The sequence below is a fragment of the Hemiscyllium ocellatum genome, chromosome 20, assembly GCF_020745735.1.
Source record: "Hemiscyllium ocellatum isolate sHemOce1 chromosome 20, sHemOce1.pat.X.cur, whole genome shotgun sequence".
Lineage (NCBI taxonomy): Eukaryota > Metazoa > Chordata > Chondrichthyes > Orectolobiformes > Hemiscylliidae > Hemiscyllium > Hemiscyllium ocellatum.
This window is the reverse complement of record NC_083420.1, coordinates 2,010,543-2,034,005: the sequence shown is the minus strand read 5'-3', so window position 1 is coordinate 2,034,005 and position 23,463 is coordinate 2,010,543. Positions and strand designations below refer to the sequence as shown.

Genomic DNA, 23,463 nt, shown 5'->3' with positions numbered 1-23,463 from the left:
TAAATGATAAAATTAATTCTTTAAGTTTGAAAAACCTCAATCAAATCAATCTTGCATAGAATAACAGTCTAGTACATGTTTGATTGAGGGTTTCAAACATAAAGAATCAGTAGATTAGATAGGATATGCTTTTGATGTGTGTTAAGGCTAGTGCTTGGCAGAGTGAGTCAATCAGGGTACATAACCTGAACAGCAGATCAGAATCATTCAGGAGAGAATTTAGCAGACAGTCCTATCTCATTCTTTTTCTCCAATCGAGTAATCTATGCTGCCCCAAGCTCTGAGGTGCATACCCAAAATGTCCAGATCCATGAGACAATGCATGTGTACAAGAATCATGGATGTGGACCCTCCCAGCAGCTACATGGTTGTGCAACTTCTAGGAAATATTGCTGGTAACATCTTTGAATTTAAAGTACACAATCTTCACTCATGTTCTTTTGTCATAAAGTCCCAAAATGCTTTTATGGGTTCAACTATCAGGAAGCAAAGGCTTACTGGTATTAATTGCTGGATTGTTAATCCAGAGACCCAGATAACGTTCTGGGAACCCAGGTATGAATCCCACCACAATAGCTGATGGAATTTGAATTCAAAAAACAAAATCTGGAATGGAGTCTAATGGTGACCATGAATTCATTGTCGATTGTCTGGAAAAACCCATCTGGTTCACTAATGATGTTTTAGGGAAGGAAACTACCATCCTTACCTGGTCTGGCCTACATGTAACTCCAGCCCCACAGCAATGCGGTTGGCTCTTAACTGCCCTCTGGGTAATTAGGAATAAACAATGAATGCTGCATAGCCAACACCACACACACCCCGTGAATAAATAAAGAAAAATAAATTTGTACTTTCAAGACAAAGAGCAAGTAAAATAAAAGGTTAGGTTGCCATTGTCCCAGAGGACAATTAGAGCTGCCCTCATGACAATTGGTGTCAGCCTAACCGGAGGGTCACCACATCTCAGGTCAGCAACAAGGTTGAGGTGGGACCTCAGCCTGGTAACCTCAGCCTGGTAACCTCAGCCTGGTAACCTCAGCCTGGTAACCTCAGCCTGGTAACCTCAGCCTGGTAACCTCAGCCTGGTAACCTCAGCCTGGTAACCTCAGCCTGGTAACCTCAGCCTGGTAACCTCAGCCTGGTAACCTCAGCCTGTATGTGTACTGAGCCTGTTCTATGGATGCCAATTAAAGAACACGTACTCAGATAGAGAAAGTAAAGATGGAGCTATTATCCATTAAAATGCTACACTTTTCTATTTTTTAAACCAAACAGTCATGCACCGAAACCGAAGCAATTACTGAAGTGGTTCTCATTTTGAGAACTGGCACACCATCTCCCCAGAGCTGTGATAATCAATGCTAAAATACTAGAGTAACCACTTATCCTTTACTCGATTAAACAACACAAAGTAATCTCTCTGCGCAGGGAAATATGCCACTTCCATTCTACTGTGAATGGACCAGAAATTTGAATGCGTACATACCAGAAACTCATGCTTGAGAACTCTCAAATAATTGCTTGGCATTTACAGAACTTGATCACTGCTAAAAAGGAATACCAGTTCCAGACGAAGAGCTTCGACTTCATGTCTCTTTCAGCAACATTTAAGATCTCTCAAAGTATTGCCAGGTATTGCAACAAAGCAAAGATCCTAACGAACTGGACAGCTTTTGTACCTCACCTCATCACAATAAAAGTACACCAGTGAGAGCTATTATCTAGATACCAGATTAATAAAATTCTTACCCTGTGATTTCCTCATCTCCTTTGTGGCTAAAGCACGACTCCCATGCTGAATACTGCTTACATCCGTGGTCACATTGTTAACCCTCAGCTCTTGCCCCAGCGACTTCCGACCATAAGCATTTTCACCAAGTCCTCCATTGATATCATATCTGCCTGTAAAAAAAATTAAATTTCAACTAAAACTCAATTTTGGTAGGCTTTGCTTAGTGATCTTTATGAAAAGTATCAATAACACTAAATTCTACATCAGTGTAAAGACCACAAAGGCCCCTTTTTGTGCTGTAACTTTCGTACGGTGTGTATTTCTACAATATACACTTCTGAAAACCAGAGACCTTTTTCAACAATGCTTCACGGTGGCTTTTACAGCAAGATTAGCTATATAAAGCAATGCTATGACAATTAAAAACAAAGGTAAACTCTCCATAGTGCCAGAGCACCAAAGGGCTGCCCTCCAGTCAATTGGTGGTGAGTTTAACTTGAGGATCACCACGCCTCAGCTGAGGGACAAGGTTGAGAAGATGAAACCTTTGTGGTCACCTCAGTCAGTAACAAGTATCAAACCTGCATTGTGGCTCTCAAAGAGAATTTGGTTCCAATTTGCTGAGCGTTTAGGAATTCTGCTTCAGAGGACCTTAATTCTTCAGCTGTTGGAGGAGGATGGAATTAAAGTTCATTTTCTGGACTTCTACTTTTTCAGATTGAGTAATGATGGCAAATGCTGACAATAGAGCAGTCGTCTGACATCACAAATGCCAGGTCTTTACACATTTCTATTAAATCAAATAGCTAATCATTTCTGCCCATCACAGCAAATATGAGGGGACATTCAGAAATAAAACTTGCTGATAGTACTGAGATTGTGATGACCAAAGAATCTACTCTGGTAAACTGCCAAACTGTAGAGTGGTCTTTCATTAGGAAAGACTTATTTTTCATGCTTTACGTTTTGAAGTATAAGTCTAAAAATCAAAACATGAATTTTGAGAAGTAAACCTGACAACAGATTCCAATAAATATTCCCAGAGCAATTTAAAGAGGAAGAATGTACACTGGAAAAAACAGGATACCATACACAGCATCCTCCTTTCCAACCACACCCTTCATGCCATTCAACAGCCAAATAGCAACAGGAAAAGACTGGCATCATCTGGAAGCTTCTAGATCAGGCAAGGTGGAAGTTTCAGGTAAAAACAAGGACTGCAGATGCTGGAAACCAGATTCTAGATTAGAGTGGTGCTGGAAAAGCACAGCAGTTCAGGCAGTAGCCAAGGCGCAGGAAAATCGACATTTCGGGCTAAAGCTCTTTATCAGGAATAGAGGCAGAGTGCCTGCAGGGTGGAAGTTTCAACTTAGTCTACCACTTGGAAGAGACAGCAACCTTAACTGCGACTGAGCAGTCCTAGTTAGGACACATTCTGCTCATCCCTTGAGGACAAGGCTAAAATGAAAGCTCACTAGAATCAAAACAGTGACTGCTTTCTCTCAACAAATGTTGCCACAGCTGCCAAGTTTCTCCAGCAATTGTTATTGCTTCAGATTTCCAGCACCTACAGTTCTTCATTTGTATTACTGCCTGAAAAGTAGTCTCCCTCACCTCTTCCAACTCCATAGCCAGGTGCAGAGTTAATCTTCTGCTATAGAAGTATGCAAGATACAAGTAGAGGGGCTTGGGACCTGGAAAGTCACAAGTCTCATGCAAGTGAACATACAGAGCCTCGCACGGTGTTTACTGCCAGACAACTCCAGCTATGTGACAGCAACTGAGAGAGACCCAGCAAGTTGAAGAGAGCAGGTGAAGGAACACTCAGGGAGCTATACTTTCTTTTCAAAGGGAAAATCAGAAGTATACAGAGTTCACGGAGTTGGGCATGCTATTAAAGAGCTTGTCAACTAGCTTTCAAGTTACTTCTTGGAAGCAGCAAGTGCTTTATCATTACGTCTCAAACACACCACTGATGAAATCAAAGAAGGTTCTCCCATAAAACTTGACCAAATTTTCCATTGTACTCCAAAGGAGAACAGGTTTATTCTTCTTGGATAGTTCAATGACAGAGTTGGAAGAAATTCCAACCTATGAAACAGGATGACTAGCAAAATAGAAATTTGGATATCTCAATTCTAACGATATTCTTTTCCTAAACAAATGTGAAGGATGCAGGCTCATCATCACAATATTCTGCCAGATCTGCGTATTCAAATACAAGCAGCCAAGTACAACACATTCCAAACACTAGAACCAGATCGATTAAGTCTTGCCCATATTCAGAATCACAGACGTTAACCAATCACCAACTTATTCCTTCAATCAAGTCCATCAGACTGCCTCCCAAATGACAGGTGCAAAACAGAATTCCATGAAAATCAACTTTGCAACTCTGAAGGATCCCAATAAAACAGACCAATTCCAACAATGCCTTAAGGGCCAAAACACTGTCAAACTTAACTGAAAAACAGAAGTGGCCAGAGTGCTTGGGATGCCCTCAAGCCCCTGCAAGAAAAAAACAAATTTTATGAGAGAAAATATTGGGACTTGTTTGATGAAAATAATCAGGAGATCAACAGCCGCTAGATGTTCTAGACCCAAACCAAAAGCAAAAGAAACAGGGCTTACCAACAAGGCACAGATATACAGAGGAACGTGAAGAACAGGTGGTGAGTAGACAACAGCACTCTGACATGAATGATATTCACAGCTTTTCCACAGTCAAGGAATATTTATGGCTGAAGTACTCAAAGACTTACTCCTTTGAAGTCTAAGGATGAGGAAGATCGAATTAGGGAAAGGAAAGTGTTAACACCCATCGAAGGGAGCATTCAAAACTTTTTTTAAAATCAAGAATCAGAGGATTTTCAACTCCATCCCTTAACATGCAGTTAGGGATAAGCTTGGTTTATGTGGTGATGAAAGCCTTCTCACACCTGTGCAACAAAACAGGTGGTGGAATTCCCCCGAAACCTTTGAACACAAAGGAGAGGAGACAGAATTACAGCTCCACACTCTTGCCTGAAAGATCTGGAATGAAGAGGAAAGTCTTCTGTGCTCAAGGTGATATGATTATCACAAGCTTCAAGAAAGAACACAAATCCACCTGTGGAAGCAACAGAAGCATCTCCTAATGCTCCCTCACAGGGTGGATTATACAAGAACTCTTCTGAACTGATTCATTACACTTGCTATTCCCAAATTTCAATATGGATTTAAAGCATCAAGAGGCTGAGGTTAAATGATTTTCATAGTTTGTCACTTTTAAGAAAGTCACCATATCTAATATCAACTCGTTCACAGATTGTTATTTAACTGGACAAAGGACTTCGGCTTTAAATTGAGGGGTAGTTTGAAAGAATGGATGCCCGCTAAAATTCATCACTATCCTCTGCCAGCATGATGATATGCAAGCAGTGATCCTTAGCATGTGGACCGACTACAGATCCCTTTCAGGTTAAGGCAAATATCAGGCAAGATTGTTAGTTCACTCTAACTCCAGCTGCCCATGCTCCACTTTACGAGAGATGAGGTCCTCTCTGGAATGCAGCTTACTTATCAGATGGATGGTTAATCTCCGATGACTCCAATCAAAAGTGAAGACCAACACGACTTCAGTCACTGAGCTTCAATAACCTGACGCTGAAGTGTCGTCAGAAAAGGGTTCCCAGAAATTGCCGACGTATTTGAGGCAGGACAAGGTGGTTCTCAACACTAAAAAGAGAAAAGCTCCCAACCAGCAAGCTCCTAATATACATACTTCAGTCTTGTTGATTAGAATTTACATGGAATGCCTGGAAAATGTGAAACACTTTCAATGTCTCAGTGGTTACCTTTCACAGAAGGCAGGCACTGACAAGGAATGCCAGCTGGAATCTGCTGGTGTAGCCTTTGCCATCTGAAAAATCCAATGTTTGAAGATGGCAACATAAAATCTGAAACAAGATCACGGTCTACCACACAGCCATGATTGCCACCTCAGTACAGGAATAAAACATGGATAACCTACAGGAGGCACCAGTGTTGCACCACTGTCTGTGGAAGATCCTACACATCAACTGAAGAACACATACACCAACATTAATGTCCTCTTACAAGAGGTTGTCTTCCGAAGAGGAGCCATTTGGGACTTGAAACATTAACTCTGCTTCCCTTTCCATAAATACTAACAGACCTGATTTTATCCAGCACTTTATTTTTATTAAGGAATTGGAGAAGCTTGTTTTTCCACCTCTTACAGGAATGCAAATTCCATTTAGACCAATGGGATGAGAACCCTCCACAGCTATTTAAACAAGTTTGGGTAGTCTCAATCAAGCATCTAGCATTATTCACCAATTCCTAAAAATGTTCCTGTCTGGGATTGTTCAGCACTAAGTTTGATAAGTATCCAAACAAAAACCTTGAAATTAGCCCATTAACAATCCAGGTCTCTGCTGAACAATATGGCTCAGAAACTCTGCAGCCAACACCAAACCTATAGCCTTGCTTGTATGGTGTGGTAGCTCCAGGAATTCATTTATTTTAATGCATCCAAACTAAGGTTTAGGGTGAAGGGGAAAAGGTATAAAAAAGACCTACAGGGCAACTTTTTCCAAACAGAGGGTGGTACGTGTATGGAATGAGCTGCCAGAGGAAATGGTGGAGGCTGGTACAATTGCAACATTTAAGAGGCATTTGGATGGATATATGAATAGGAAGGGTTTGGAGGGATCTGGGCCGACTGCTGGCAGGTGGGACTAGATTGGGTTGGGATATCTGGTCTGCATGGACGGGTTGGACCGAAGGGTTTGTTTCCATGCTGTACATCTCTATGACTCTAAACAGGTGATCTTAAAAAGTGTTGACACACTGAGCTTTCTTTCCTGAACTGAACCAAAAGTTTGAACAAAACATTATTCACAATCAGGCGATCAACACAATGGAATATTCACTGGCTTCACCTGTGACAAGATGCATCTGTGCAGGTATACAGTTCTCTTCGTAACCAGAACGAACACTTAAAAAGTAAATTGCTCTAAATTTTACATCAAAAAAGTAAAAAGCTCTATACAAACAAGATGGATTAGAATTATAAAACTGACAACTAGCAATCGTTACATGTATTGTGTAGATGGTCTAATTGACACATCACAACCCTCGCCCTGTAAACCAGTTTTACGTCCCAGCTGATGAAAGCGCTAAAATGATACAGTTGAACCCTGAATGTCTTCCTATCATTTCCTGACAGTAATCTGCATTATTTGACCAATACCCACGAGAGATAGGCAGTAAGTTCCATGATAAATATGCAGATCAGGGTCCAATAAGATTGCTTGGCCATGAGCTGCAATGTTCTGGGAAAGCATGAATAGGGAAGCAGCGGAGATAGGTCATGAAATAGCGCTCATAAAATAAACATTTTAACAAAGCAACTTGGACTGTGTGGTCTACGGCTTTTGGTGATTCATTGCTTTTCAGTCACTTTAGAAAATACAGAAAGTAAACTCTAATTTTGAAATGTACACTAGCTCTAGCATTATGTGATTTTCATTATTTCTATAGTATAACATGTTTTTGTTTAAGTTAGTGCAGTCCTCTCCAATATTGTTGGTTCTGATCCTTCCCCACATCTGGTCTCCTCTTGGTTCACTTTCATTCATACTTTAATACAGCTAAATGAACGGTTGTTACATTCCCAGTGCTCCAAGTTCAGCTTTTTATGTAATATTAACCTAGTCCCATACCTGACATAAGGAAGGCTCTTACGGCACACTGTCCATTGCTCATTCTCTCCCTTTATAGCAGAATCTCTGCTCTCATTCCCACTTTTACTCTTTCTGACCTCCTTTCTACAGGAAAAGAGAGAAAGGGGCAGAGTTTAAAGGCCCCAAGCAATTTCTTCAAACAAATTCTAATTATTCCTTAGTCATAATTAAAAATACAAACAAATGCCACATTATACAGCACATTTGGGATCATTACCATGCTGAGAGTCATCATGCTAGTTCAATATGGCATCTGCAGTCCCTCAGGCTACCAGTTACACAGTCTGTTTCCCTCAATGCTGTGGTTTTATGTGACTATTCCTTTTAACCTGCTAGTGTAAACAATGTTGACATAATACTTGTATTGTTTCCAGTTATTCACCTCCACATTTAGATACCTTTGCACTTTCAGAAAAGCAAGCACAACCACTGTAGTCATTTTAAGTTAAAGTTGCAAAATTAAGTATGTCTGATGGGATTAACAATTTTTAGGTGTTAAACAGACAAAGCCACTTGTGCATATTAGATAAACTAATGAAGCTGGAAGTGACAAAACTAAACAGAAAGTACCATTCAGTAAACTGCGTTTGCAAATCCATCTAAAACTGAATGACAAAAATTTTAATCTAGCTATTGTTACGAAGGTTTAATGGCACTGTACCTTTAAGAGAGTTGAAAAGCTAGCAACAGCACAAAACGTTCTGAACACGGTAACAATGTAACATCTGGTACAGATGAGTTGCCATGATACAAAAACAAATTCAAATTCAGCCAGTTTAAATTATGCCTCAAAATCCCAGAATCCAATAAAATTTGAATTTAATAATTTGATAAAATTAAAACCAATGAAACGATCTTATGTTTCAGGGTATAAAACCAGACATTTTGAACAGCTAGCAGTAGAACTGCCAAGTCACCAAGTACAGACTGCCAGCAGAACGGCTCTCTGAAAGGTACCTATCCAAAAGAAGTTTGTAGCAGAACATCAAAAAGATGACAGAAAAATCTGTACAGGAAGATTCAAACTGAAGATTCAACAGCTGACTGGTTTTGAAGGTTGAATTTTTTTTGGAAAATCTTAATCGGGATGTTTTTTTTAAAAATCGGACTAGTATTGTAGAGTGGGAGGTAAAAGTCAGGTTTGAGAGAATGGAGGTGTAAATAGTTGTTGGTTTTAATATTCTCTGTTGGGCTTAAAGAATAAAGTTGTTCATTTTTACTTTAATGAGTGACCTCTGGGATAGCTGTTTGCATCTCGAATTTTAACAGATTACAGCACATGTTGTATCTTTTCTGTGTGGCTGGTTTAAATTAGCAGAAGGGTTTACCCTGGGTCATAACACGATGCATACAATGAACATAAGCATACTGTACATTGGCAGGGCAAACTGTAACGCAATTCTCTACTACTCATTCACAGTTACATAAATGAAGTTATTACTAATTTAACTACGTGAAGTCAGAGCATTAATGTTAAGAATCCTTAGTTCATGGAGGCAAACGAACACCCAAGACTGCAAACATCCTTCGATACACCGACAGATCAGAGAAAAAGCACTCAAAAAGGTAACTGATTTAACACGAGAAATAAAGCAAGTCATATCACAAATATACACATCCAATCATGGAACTTCATCTCACCCTCATCCGTAGCAAATATGATAACATTCATTGAGTCACAAAGATGTACAGCATGGAAACAGACCCCTTCAGTCCAACTCACCCATGCTAACCTGATATCCTAACCTAATCCAGTCCCATTTGCCAGCAGTTGGCGCAAATCCCTCTAAACCTTTCATAGTCATATACCCATCCAGATGCTTTTTGTATGTTGTAATTGTACCAGACTCCACCATTTTCTCGGGCAGGTCATTCCATACACGCACCAAACTGTGTAAAAGATTTTCACCCCAGGTCCCTTTTAAATTTTTCTTCTCTCACCCTAAACCTATACCCTCTAGTTCTAGACTTCCCCCACCCCAAGGAAAATACCTTGTGTATTTACCCTATCCATGCCCCTCAATTTTGTAAACCTCTCTAAGGTCACCCCTCAGCCTCCGACACTCAAGGGAAAACAGCCCCAGCCAATCAGCCTCTCCTTATAGCTCAAATCCTCAAAACACTGCCAACATCCAAGTAAATCATTTCTGAACCAGTTCTGAGTTTTGTGAAACAAGAGGTTCAGCCGAGCAAGACTCAGATAAGAGCTTGCAGTTAACAATGGGGTGCTGGAGGCAAGGGTAATGGGTTAATAAATTAGACAGCCAATTAATAATATTGGAAGCTGGAGATTCAAGATGGCGGCAACCCAGCAAGTCTGAGTCTGTAGTGCTCTACCTAAGACTTGGGCAAAGTGGGGCACCCACCTTCACCTCACCTTGTAAATCATTTAAAATAGCTTTTGCCCAGCATAGTCATTTTACATCAAAGTTGAACAGTTTGGTGTTGTTCTTAAAATGACTAAAGGCAAAAATTCCCGCAGTTTGCAACAGGCAGGGGTACCAGAGATGTCTGTGGCCACCTCGGGGGACTTACCTGCAGAGGTGAGACTGATCTCCATGATCAACAAACTGCAGGAGAGAATTGACGCCTTCATCGAAGAGTCCAGCACCAGGTACGAGTTGTTCTCGGTTGTGCTTCTGCAGCACAACTGGAGAAATTGAAAAGCTCAGTCAACGCGTTGGAGGGGCGGAGCAAAAGGCCACGACCTCGGAAACTGCTTCCGAATCAGCCGAGCAGACAGTCCGGACCTTGGAAGAGCACATCGACGACCTCTATAAACGGGGTCGTTGGAAAAATTTTCAGTTGCTGGGCCTTCCCAAACAGGAAGAGGGAGGCCAGCTTGCAGATTTTTTGGAGCAATGGCTCCCTCAAATATTAAAGTTGGAGTCCAGATCAGGCCAGGTACAGGTGGAGTGGGCCCACTGGATTGCTGCACGCACGTCTGGGTCGGACCAGCGCCCCCGCACTGTTCTGTTTCGGCTCCAATGTTAGAGAGAGAAGCAGATGCTCCTGGAAGCCTCCGGAGTCCTAGGGAAGGATCCCCAGGCCATGATGCACAAGGGTTCCAGGATTATGTTATTTCAGGATTTTTCTCCAGCCGTGGTCCTCAAGAAGAGTGCATTTGATGAGGTGAAGAAGCGTCTAAGAGACCTAAATATCCAATATCCCTTGCATTATCCAGCAATGTTGCACTTCAGCCACAAAGGATCCATTTACAACTTTGGATCACCTCAGAGCGCCAGAGACCCAGGTTCAATTCCTGCCTCAGGGGACTCTGTGTGGAGGTTGCACATTCTTCCCGTGTCTGCGTGGGTTTCCTCTGGGTGCTCCGGTTTCCTCCCACAGTCCAAAAATGTGCAGGTTAGGTGAATTGGCCCTGTTAAATTGCCCGCAGTGTTAGGTGAAGGGGTAAGTGCAGGGGAATGGGTCTGGGTGGGTTGCTCTTCGGCGGGTCGGTGTGGACTTGTTGGGCCAAAGGGTCTGTTTCCACACTGTAAGTAATCTAAGTAATCTAATCTAATCCAAACATAGAGGAGTATGGGATTTTGAATCTTTGTCTCTTGCTTAGGGGATCTGTTCAATGGAGAGGTTATGATGTCTTTTGAGCTGCACCAGAAGTTTGGACTGCCTAATGGAGACCTTATTCAGGATTTTCAAATCCGAGATTATATACAGAAGACCACGTTATTGGATAGTCCCTACAAATCGGATAGGGAGAGAAGAGGGCTACGGCCGATGGGGCCGCCCTCTGTCAGTACTCTTTATCACTCATTACTTAACTAGGTATCGAAAGACATGGATTGACTGTTTAAAACATGGAACCAAGGAACTGGGGTTAGAAATCCCTTCAGAAATGTGGGAAAATGCCAGAATGATCTCTATTTCTAACAGAACTCAAGCTATTCAATTAAAGATACTTCATAGGGCTTCTATAGCACCAGAACGAGCTGCAAAATTTAGGGTAGGAACATCCCCAATGTGTCCTAAATGTAAAATAGAAGTGTGCACTCTCACGCACTGTTTATGGACATGCCACAAGATCCGCTAATACTGGGACAGAGTAGCGAATGTTGGTGGGAACAGAGATTGAATTGGATCCAGTGTCTCTTTTCCTGAGCTTCTCAAATCTGCCCTCCATGGATGTGCACGGGAGGAAACTATTCTCCATTCTCTCTTTTTGTGCAAGGAAAAATATCTTAGTGAATTGGGCAGCTGAGGGCCCTCCAGGACTTTCGAATTGGCACAGGTTAATCATGGAATATACCCCTCGACTTCCTCACAAATATGGTGCACCAAAAAACTGAATTATTCTATAAAATATGGTACCCCTTTTTGAATTATATAGACACTGATATTTCAGCCATATTGTCAAGGGCTTTTGTCTGGCTGTGGTAGTGGTTCAAGCTGGTCTGGGGACCCCTGGGGGAGGAGTCCCATATAAATATGGGTTTTATTATGACTTTATGTTAATCCATTTTGAGTATGTACTTAATTATGTTATTTCTTACTAGTAATGCAAGTAATGCACAATCTTATTTTGTGCTTTGGTTGTTTGTAGGATAGATTAGTAGTTAGTGGAGTTTTTGTTTCTTTTTTTGTTGTGCTTTGGTTTTTTTTATATACATTTAATTGTATATTAGTGTTTATATTTGTTTGTATTACTTTGTAATTTTGTAAAAAAGGTTTAAAAATTTCCTTTATCTTTCAATAAAAAAGCCTATAAAACAAACAATATTGGAAGCATTCAGTATGTAAGGTCAGTTAACAAGGTGAAAAGTACCCATTATGTGAAGCCAGTTAAGGTTAAGAAAATACATTGTGTAACATCAGATGGCTTAATCTTTGCTATTGACACTCACCAATTGTAATGGTCACCCAATTAACATGTATGTTGCCTTATCTGGATGTTCCTCCCTGTAAAATGACTGTACAATTCATGAGGAAACTGCTATTCCAAAGACAACCGAGAACTCATCTCGGTGTTCTCTCCCTCCAGGGCCCGGTATAAAGATGAAGGAGGTAAAACTATACTGTGTCTGAGTGTTTTGCTTCGACTGAGGGGCAGGAAACGGGACAACGGTAAGATCCCAGGAGATCCAGACCACGGTATACCTGCTGCTGCCCCAGGGAGCTGGCCTAGCATGCTGTGTCAGACAGCACAAAGGCAGTGACCAAGTACACCAGCTCCAAGTGAAACCCTGCATTGGACTGAAGATACAAATAAACACGATGAAATACTATGAAACAAAACTTGGCACAGGCCACAAGGGGAGACATTGGAGCTTTGTTAACCAAGAAGCTTGGTCAATGGGGACCGATCAAGAAACAGGTTCACAAGTGCCCCTTTGCCTGTCTATTCCACAAGTAGTGAATTCCAGACCTTCTAGCTGAGACAGCTGCAGGCATGGCCACCAACGAGGAAACGATTACAGTGCTCAAACGGCAAGAACATCGACCGGGGGGGCGGGGGGGTGGAGGCCAAATCTCTGGATACTTTCAAGAAAGAGTTGGATAGAGCTCTTAAGGATAGTGGAATCAAGGGTTATGGGATAAGGCAGGAACAGGATACTGATTGAGGCCATGATCATAATGATCGGTGGTGCTGGCTCAAAGGGCAGAATGGCCTACTCCTGCACCTATTGTCTATTGCCTTGTGTTTTACAGAAAAGCCATCACCCTTAACTACTCTGATCTAAAAGACTTCAGTCCCACATCAATCTAGTGATCACTTCAGAGGGAAGTGAAGCAAGTCTCTCCGTTGGCATATTTTCATCTAATGGATAATAATCAGAGGCCTGTAACGCAACTGCTTTTTTAAAAAAAAAATAAATGAATAAACCTTGGGACTTCTAACATCAGTATTAGCAGCAGTATTGTGTAAATGTGAAATTAGGAAAGAGATAAACAAATTCCGTTTATTACTAAAAATATAAATTTTGATTCAAAACCAGCTACACTCTGTCCTAGCATGAGTTTGTTTTAAAAAAACTAAACATGGAAAATGCACAAGAGCCATAAAGCAGTAGCCAAGCAGGTTTTAAGAAAAACTTCAATTATATGCAACCTTTCTCAATCACAGGACATTCCAAAGCACTTTCCACCAAAAAAAACAATCCTTGAAGCATGTCACAACTGTGATGCAGTAATTTGCACATAGCAAGTTTCCAAAATCAGCAAGGCAACAGCGACCAGATAACTGGCCTTGTTGGTTAGGATTTACAGACACCATATTTCCATGCACTTCTTTCAGGTAATGCCATTGACTCTTAGACATTCTCTTGGGGAGCGTAAGTGTTTTAATTTAATGTCTCATTGCAAAGACAGCACCCCCTCTAGATTTTGGCCTCTATTGTGATGCTCAGATCCTGGAATAGACGTTGGACCACAATCTTCTGACTCAGGTAAATACCACCAATTGATCACAACTGCTTCTATCAAATATAACGCAATGCTTCCACATTCAGAACCCTAAGGAGACTCAAATAATTTGTTGTTCATTACAGACCAAAATATGTGCTCACGCACTGAGTATCATGTGTTGGGAATAAAACACTCAACCAAAATCTATACAAGCAGCAAATATTGCACCATTAAGGAGTTTGATTTTCAATGTCAGGAAATTGGAGTTGAAAATAGTTGAGGCTTTAAGCCGTCTTACCCCCTTCTTCATTCTGAAATCCAGCGAGGATTCGAATATCATCGTGTCTATACCGAGACACACTGGCGGAACTGGCAGAATGCAATCCGTAAGAGGCAGAACTGCCCCGATCCCTGGCCAAAGGATACTTTAAACTGTCTTGGTCAGCTGTTGCACTGTCAATCCTACGAAGTGAAACATACAATGAAGTAAAAATATAATGGTAGTACAGTGTTTATAATATTTAACATACAATCAAGCAGCATGAATTCAAATCCCTCTTTAGTAAACATAGCATAGAGGCTAACTACAAAATCCTGCACCTGCAAAAGCTGCAAGATTTTTGCTCTAAAAACACAACAATTCAGTTTCATTAACAGTCCCGATTGTAGGGACTACACCATCTTACTGTCTGGCTTGAAAGACTGCAGTTCCAAACGGTGTTTGAACTATATTGTTGCACGTGACACCCAAAAACGGGATGATTGTGCGGCCCGTTCCAGGGCCACTGATTTGCATTTTGCTCCAATCTAAGTACACAAATTGTTCACTTACAACATTTGGTCAATTCTAATTAGGAGCCAAGACTTAAAACATCCCAGTCTCAATAAGAATGACACCCACCAGATTGGTCACGTGTTGGATGCACTTTCGAAGGCTGCATCAATAAAGCTCTTAAAACAAACCAGTTCTATAATTCCCTTGAAAAATTATCGAATATAATCTTTGAAAAATTAAATTTGTTCCTCTAGTACCCATGGGAAAACAATTCCTCCAAGAAAGATTAAGTTGTTAGCCATTTTGAAAATCAGATAGATCAGTCGAGACAAGACAGACATACTCATGTGCGCTCTAATTTCCCCTCTCCCATAGTCACCCAAGCAATGGGAGAATCAACACTGCACCATCTCAATTTAAAGAATAGCAACATCTGCCCCCAGGCCAGAGTGCAACCCACAGGATGACATCTAGTTTCAGGGAGGACACAATGTTTTAAGAAACTCCTAAAGGCCCCAGTGAAAGGGGGTCAAATTGACATTGGAATGACAGGGGAACTGGTGACTGCACCTCATCCACCAAACTAGGTCAGAAATTCTCCACACCAGAGTTTGCCTGGTCCAACAACAAAAGCAGAAGGAAAGAGACAAACAGCCTGTCTTGAGAACATGCCATTCTTCACAGTAAATCTTGTCCTCCCTGCCCAAAGATCTGTGGCTCCAGCAGTAGCCTGAGTCACCAGAGAGGCGCTGACCATGAAACTGGCATCCACATTGAAGCAGGGGCAACAATGGCAGCTTATAGAAAACCAACTAATCACAACTGAGCAGATAAGAACCTGAGCTTTTCTCTATTCATCACTGGGTCAGCTTCACTAATTACCCATCTCAGATACAGTAATTATACAGCCCAAACATTTACTGCAATCAACTAAAGAAATCTGGTATTTGTCACCAAAGCTTTGCTGCTTGTGCACACTACTCCTCCATAGATGAGAAAGCATCGAAGACTGAACTATAAATCCAGGGAAATATTAGAGCTGGAATTTGTTTGAGAGAAAAGAGAAGGCTTGCTAAATGAAAGGAGGAGGATTGGGAAAAGGGATGCCCCTGGTATGATTGTCATTTCAGTAGGGAATTATGAAAAACACAAAAGTAAATTTAAGGGAAGAAAACAAATTGTAGTGGTATGGCAGCAACTAGTGAATGAAACATGCCTCAACACATTCATTCCAGTCCAAAAAACAAATAACTGCAGATGCTGGAAATCAAACAAAAATGGTAGTTGCTCGTTCTGAAGGGTCACTGGACTTGAAATATCAAGTCTGCCTTCCCTTTACAGATGCTACCAGACCTGCTAAGTCTGTTTCTGTATACTCATTCCAGCCCTTGCCTCTGTTTACTAAACATTGGTTGTTCAATCCTGCAGGAGAAAGTGAGGACTGCAGATGCTGGAGATCAGAGTTGAAAATGTGTTGCTGGAAAAGCACAGCATGTCAGGCAGCATCCAAGGAGGAGAATCCTGAAGAAGGGCTCATGCCCGAAATGTCGATTCTCCTGCTCCTTGGATGCTGCCTGACCTGCTACGCTGTTCAATCCTGCATTCCCACTCTCCTCCAACTAAGACTACAAGGCGACCAAAGGAGGAAGAGGCAATACTGGCCTAAAGGCATGAGGCCCAAAAAGGCCCAATGAAATTGTTTATGGTATAACAAATTTCAACTTGGAGTCTTTTGCAACCCACCAACACCACCACATTCTTTTAGAAATGATTTTCCAGGTCCATTGGGTCGCCATGCACCTCACAATCCTTCGTTCTTTTGTTAGCTGCAAAATCTGCTTCCATAACAGACTGACTGAACCCCTAATGCTCTCTAAGGAAAATAAATCCCTTGCTGTTCTCTCAGGAAAATGAACTTCCCATTCACATTAATCTCCATCTGCCTGATTCCAGATGATCTACCTCTGAGAATCTAAATGTTTTGAACTTTCACCTTGAAAGACATTTCAAGACAAATCACATCAATCCTGAGGACAACTGATGATAAAATTATGAAACATGATAAGTGCCAACTGAACAGTGCATGCAGCAACATGGTAATTTGAACAGGCAGCAAACAATGACTCCCACTTGTAATATTAGGAGATTGAAACAGAATATGAATTTCAGTTCGACTTATTTGTAAACATTTCCTGATCCACCTTATATATTTAAGGATCAATGAGCCTATTAAAATATATCATTCGCTCATTTCCTGTTGCGTTGTTTAGTTGAAATCTTCAGCTTCCTGTGCAGTCACTGTTTTAACTATGAGAATTGACTGTAATTAACTATTAGGCTGCTTGATGGCTTTGTAACAAGTAAAAATCATGGCACAGCTTCTTGGAAGAATTTGCATCTCCAGTTACCATTTTTTTTCTCATCCAGATAAATTGTGTCTTCAAGTCACAATTTTCAGCAATGCTATTTAATTTTGCTATGCTTTTTGCGTACATTTTAATTTCAGGTCTGTTCGTTTTCCTTAAAATTCAAAATTGAGTTATTGCTTACTTCTCTTTTACACCTCTCGCTAATTTTTGCTCATGTTTGTTCCTCCAAAATCAGACGCACAAAAATCGTTGTTGAAACATTGGAAATGGCCAAGAGCCCCAAGTTAAAGGAGAGCTGATATCTCAGAGCTCTGTTAAATTTGAGATAATTATAAAGAAATAGGAAGTTCAGGGCCATGTACTAGCAAAACGAGTATGAGAATTTTCAAGACATGTGGTTGGAGGCTGGTACAATTACAACATTTAAAAGGCATCTGGATGGGTCTATGAATAGGAAGGGTTTAGAGAGGTATGGGTTAAGTGCTGGCAAGTGGGACTAGGTTAGGTTGGGATATCTGGTCAGCATGGACAGGTTGGACTGAAGGGTCTGTTTCCATGTTGTACATCTCTATGACTATGATTCAATGACATGGCTCGACTGGTAGGCAATTTAAAAGAGTGAGCATGAGTGTGGCGGGGAAATAGGTCTTGCAGCAAGATAAGGCACGGTTCATAGGAATTCAGATAACCTCAAGCTGATGGAGGGTAGAAAGTATGAATCCAGCCAGGAGTGTGTTGAAATAATCAAGCCCAGAGGTAACAAAGACATGGATAAGCTTCAGCAGCATGTCAGTCAAATTGGGAAGTTGAGTAATGCAAACAAAGTGAATAGAGGTAATCTTACAAACGGATGGCCGAGGTGTCAGAAGCTCATCTCAGGATCATCTGTAACACCAATCTTGTGGAGAGACGGGCTTGTCAGATAGTAAGTCAGAAGGATAGTGTTGGCAGTTCGGGAATGGAATTTGGCAGCGATTGAAAACAATAGCTCCAATGCTCTGAATACTTAATTGGAGAAAATTTCTGTGCATCCTGTACCAGACATCAGATAAGCAATCTGGTAACTCAGCAACAATGGATTGCTAAGATTACAAATCAGACTGAATTCAACAACCAATTTTGGCACCCCACTACTTTATGATGGACTTGCCATGCATCACATTCACCCAACCCACCTGAGGAATGCTGCATTGGGCAACCTGGTCAGCTCTCAACACACCCAGCTTCATCATTCTCAGTCATATCACCATAAGCAACAGACCTGTACTTGCACAGGCCCACTAATGTGTGGGCAGCACCTATTTTGGTTCCCTATTCACCGTTTCCTTTTACTCAGCTACCTCCACCTCCACCCCCAATTCCAGAAGGTACTCTATATGTTCAATCATCTTGTTGCAAAAAACCTCATGTATATATGCATGGGAAAGGAAAAAGCATAAAAGAAAGTTACAAAAATGTAAAAAGTGCCCACATGAAAGGTCAACTGCCTGGTTTCAGAATGAAGCTCAGATTTCTCTTCCCTTGGTAAGCCAGATTATTTTACATGGTATTGCAAATGAATGGAACAATTAATCATGGCTGTTTCTTAAGAAAGAATTCAAAAATACAAATGCATCTGACAAGCTTTCCAAATACATTAGCTAAGTGAAACTCCTTTCTTGCAACAGTGAGCTCAGAGTACTGATGGAATAGTGTGCATTTCCTGCAAACTTCCCATCAAGCTTCAACCCAACTACTGCCTTCCCTTGAGCAATATGGACCAAAAGGGTGGTATGGTTAGTACACAAATCCTCACGGGACTAAACCCAAAAGCAGTCTTTTAATACAGCAACTAGAACACCTGTAAGCTGAGTAACCTCATTCAGAAAATGAAACATTATTATCTACAACCAAATGGGTATTTAAGCAAACTGTGAGGGGGCAAGGTTCAGAATACACTGAATAATCAAGACTGAATTGCAAAAGGACACACTTTGAATTCCAAGGTGTTGACAAAACTCAAGAAATAGCATAGAAAATTGACCAAAGCATCAGAAGTGACAACAGTAAACCCAGTCCTGTTGACTCTGTCAAGTCTTCCTTACTAATTTTTGCGGGGGGTGGGAGGGGCATGTAATTGGGAGGCTGACAGTCATTCTCTTGAAATTATATTTTCCTGACAATGTCCCAGATACCATCCCTGCTGTCTTACCCCACCGGCAGAACAGACCCACTAGAGGTGGTGGCATCCTAGCTGAGAGGGAGTTCCCCAAGAGTCCACAACATTAGACCAGCCTCCATTAACTCCTCAGCTGCCCATGTTGGACATCACTGGCAACTTAACTAGCATTTATTAGACACAGTGAAGCAATCTGACATCCAATGGATCCAATCTAAGTTCGGCAGTACTGCTATGTTTATTCATGAATGGTGGTGAACGATTAAACAATGCTCCACAAATATTCCCAGTCTCAAGAACAGGAGCTTAGCCCTGCAGCGCAAAAGAAAAGTGGATGGTCCATTTTGGCAAGCTCAAGGTCCCAACATCATCGATACCAATCTTCAGCCGATATGACTCACTCCACGTGATATCAAAAAGCACCTGACGGTAATAGCTATTGTAAAAACTATGAGCCCTGACAAAATTCCAGCAAGAGTACTGAAGACATTCTCCAGAATAGCCAAGTTGTTCTGATACAGTTACAACACTGGCATCCACCAAAAATATGGAAAATTGGCCGAGTATGCCTGCAGGCAAATAGAAAAGTTCCACTCAGGACAATTGCAACTTCAGTCTACTCTCAACATCAACAAAAAATGATTGAAGGTGACATTGATAGTGTTATCAAATGGCACTTATCCAACATTAAGCTGCTCATTCACACTCAGTATGGGTTCCACCAAGACTACTCAACTCCTGACTACAGTTCTAATCCAAACGTGGATAAAAGTGTTGAACTCTAAAGTTGAGCAAAGAACAACTGTCCTTAATATCAGTCTGCACTTGACCAAGTACAGCATCAAGGAGCCCTACAGTCAATGGTAATCAGGGGGAAATTCATTATTGATTGGAGTATAACTTAGCACAAAAGATAATGGTTGTGATTGGAAGTCAGTCATTTCAGCTCCAGCACAGCTCTGCAGAAGTTCTTCAGGATAATGTGCTAGGCTCAACTATTTCATCAATGTCCTTCCCTCTCTCAAGGTCAGAAGTGGGGATTTTCACTGATGACTGCGCAATGTTGAGTACTATACAGGACTTCAGAAATTGAAGTGATCTGTGCCCAAGTGCAGCGAGACTCTGACATTTATGAAGTAATAAATGTGTAGACGAATGCTAAGCAATGACCATCTCCAACAAAAGGGACTTCCTGCCCCCCCTTACATCTTGATGTAAAATGAGGTTATTTTGCTGAATCCTTCAGTATCAAAATCCTGGGGGTTACTGTTTACCAGTAACTGAACAGCACCAACCATATCAGTACTGCAGCTACAGAAACAGGTCAGAGGAGAGGAGTCCTGCAGTAAATACATCACCTCCTGACTCCTGAAAACCTGCTCACCCAGGTCCACGTAAGGTCCAAATCAGAAGTGCAATCGAATGCTCTCTAAGTGCCTGGCTGGGCACAGTTCCAATAACACAAAGCTGAACACCACCCAGGATAAAACAGCCTGCTTAATTGGGAGATCATCACAATATCAACAATTCATTCACTCCGGCACAGATGCAGAGTTGCAGTTTTGATTAGATTCTCTGCAGTATGGAAACACGCCCTTCAGCCCAACCAGTCCACACTGACCCTCCGAAGAGTAACCCACCCAGACCCACTTCCCTCTAACAAATGCATCGAACACTATGGGCAATTTGGCATAGCCAATTCACCTGACCTGCACATATTTGGATTGAGGGAGGAAACTGGAGCACCCAGAGGCTGGAGTCGAACCTGGGACCCTGGCGCTGTGAGGCAGCAGTGATAACCACTGAGCCACTGTGCTGCCCCACTGTGTACATCACCTACAAGATACAGTGCAGCAACATATCCATGACCAATCCCACCAAGATGGGCAGAAGCTGTAAGGACATGGGATCACACCATCAGCAAGTTCCTCTCCAAACCACACACCGACATTTATAAACTTACAGATGGACAAATAATTAGCATATGAAGTCACAGATAAATCAAAGACTGTACATTTAGTTAAGAGAAGGCAGAATTACAACAATACTACCAGAATGCAGTGGTTTACATATCAAGGTCTGACAAGCAAGGTGACATTTCTTTTGAGAAAATATCCAATTGGGTGACCTAATGGAGAACTGTAAATTATAAGGGATCCTGAGAGATCAGAGAAAGAATGTTTCCTCTCATGGGCCAGAGCAGTACTCGAGGTCATCAACATAGGATCACCACCAAGAAATGGAAAAGGGAAAATAAACATGTTTATTCAAAGAATGAAGAGAATGTAGAACTTGCCATAATAGGGAGCAAATTAAATAAGGGAAAGCAAGTCAAGCGCAGGGGAGAAAGTAACAGCAGATTATGACGACAAATTTGAGGGAGGAAAGATGGAAATTCAAATGGTACATCAACTCTAGTACAGACTGGTAAGGCTGAATAGCTCATTTCTTTGCCAGGTGTCCTATGTAAAACAAAAGCCTGGACAATACAAAGACATTCAAAATGTCAGAAGATATCTAGCAAATTGAGTTCACTGTCATTTCTTCTGGATCAAAAATCAACTTTCAAAAGTACCAGCTAACACAAAAACTTTCCCGATCAGAAAACATCTCAGCTAATGTCAAAAAAAGGTATAGACTTGAGCATGTTCTGAATGAAGGGGTTGGTCACAATTATTTTAGTGAACAAACTACATGGAACTTGCATGCACGACATCTGTAACATTCTAAAATAAAATATCAGTTTAGAATGAGCAATCCTGGATAGAGGAGGGAAAGGAATGGTTGTTGCAGGTTCCAAGATTTAGATGTTTCAGTAAGAACAGAGAAGATGGCAAAAGAGGGGGCAGTGTGGCATTGTTGGTCAAGGATGGTATTACACTTGCAGAAAGGATGTTTGGGAACTCGTCAACTGAGATTAGAAACAGGAAAAGGAGACATCACCCTCTTGGGAGTTTTCTATAGGTCTCTGAATAGTCTCAGAGATGTAGAGGAAAGGATAGCAAAGATGATTCTCAATAGGAGTGAGAGAGTCAGGGCAGTTGTCATAGGGGACTTCAACTTTCCAAATATTGACTAGGAACACCATAGTACGAGTACTATAGATGGGTCAGTTTTTGTCCAGCGTGTGCAGGAGGGCTTCCTGACACAGTATGTAGACAGGCCAACAAGGGACGAAGCCACATTAGATTTGGTACTGGGTAATGAGCCCGGCCAGGTGTTAGACTTGGAAGTAGGTTAGCACTTTGGTGATAGCTATCACAATTCTGTTATGTTTACTTTAGTGATAGAAAGGGATAGGTGTATACCACTGGGCAAGAGTTACAGTTGGGGGAGAAGCAATTACGATGCAATTAGGCAAGATTTTGGAAGCATAGGATGGGGAAGGAAACTCCAGGGAATGGGCACATTAGAAATGTGGAGCTTATTCAAGGAAAAGCTCGTGTGTCCTAGATATGTATATACCTGTCAGACAGGGAGGAAGCAGGGGAGCCATGGTTTACGAAGGAAATGGAATCTCTGGTCAAGAGGAAGAAGGCAGCTTATGTTAGGATGAGATGTGATGGCTCAGTTAAGACACCTGAGGATTACAACGTAGCCAGGAGAGAACTAAAGAGAGCTCAGAAGAGCCAGGAGGAGACACGAGGAGGTGTTGGCAGATAGGATCAGGGTAAACCCGAAGGCTTTTTATAGATACTTAAGGAATAAAAGAATGACAAGTGTAAGATTACGGCAAATCAAGGATAGTAGTGGGAATTTGTGTGTGGAGTCAGAGGAGATAGTGGAAGCACTAAATGAATATTTCGACAATATTCACTCTAGAAAACGACAATGTTGTCGAGGAGAATACTGAGATACAGACTATTAGACTAGATGGGATTGAGGTTCACAAGGAAGAGGTATTAGAAATCCTGCAGAATGTGAAAATAAATAAATCCCCTGGGCCGGATGGGATTCATCCTAGGATCTTCTGGGAAGCCAGGGAGGAGATTGCCAAGTCTTTGGCATTGATCTTTAAATCGTCATTGTCTACAGGAATAGTGCCAGTAGACTGGAGGATAGCAAATGTGGTTCCCCTGCTCAAGAAGGGGAGTATAGACAACCCTGGTAATTATAGACCAGTGAGCCTTACGAAAGTGCTGGAAAAGGTTATAAGAGATAGGATTTATAATCATCTAGAAAAGAATAATTTGATTAGGGATAGTCAGCACAGTTTTGTGAAGGGTAGGTCGTACCTCACAAACCTTATTGAGTTCTTTGAGAAGGTAACCAAACAGGTAGAAGAAAGTAAATCGGTTGATGTGGTGTATATG

General features: G+C 41.4%; 1 protein-coding gene across 3 annotated transcripts in view; it reads right to left on the bottom strand.

The window, feature by feature from the left end:
* The window catches only part of smg1 (SMG1 nonsense mediated mRNA decay associated PI3K related kinase), a 169,194-nt gene that overhangs the window by 123,855 nt on the left and 21,876 nt on the right, over positions 1–23,463 (bottom strand). For 2 of the 3 annotated variants that reach the window (XM_060840420.1, XM_060840421.1), the window contains exons 2-3: positions 14,147–14,310; positions 1,753–1,905 (exon numbers count right to left, since the gene is read on the bottom strand). In XM_060840420.1, coding sequence (XP_060696403.1) covers positions 1,753–1,905; positions 14,147–14,310 — 317 coding nt within the window. Of the gene's footprint in view, positions 1–1,752; positions 1,906–7,464; positions 7,570–14,146; positions 14,311–23,463 lie in introns of those variants that run through there. The other variant, XM_060840422.1, reaches the window with a different exon arrangement.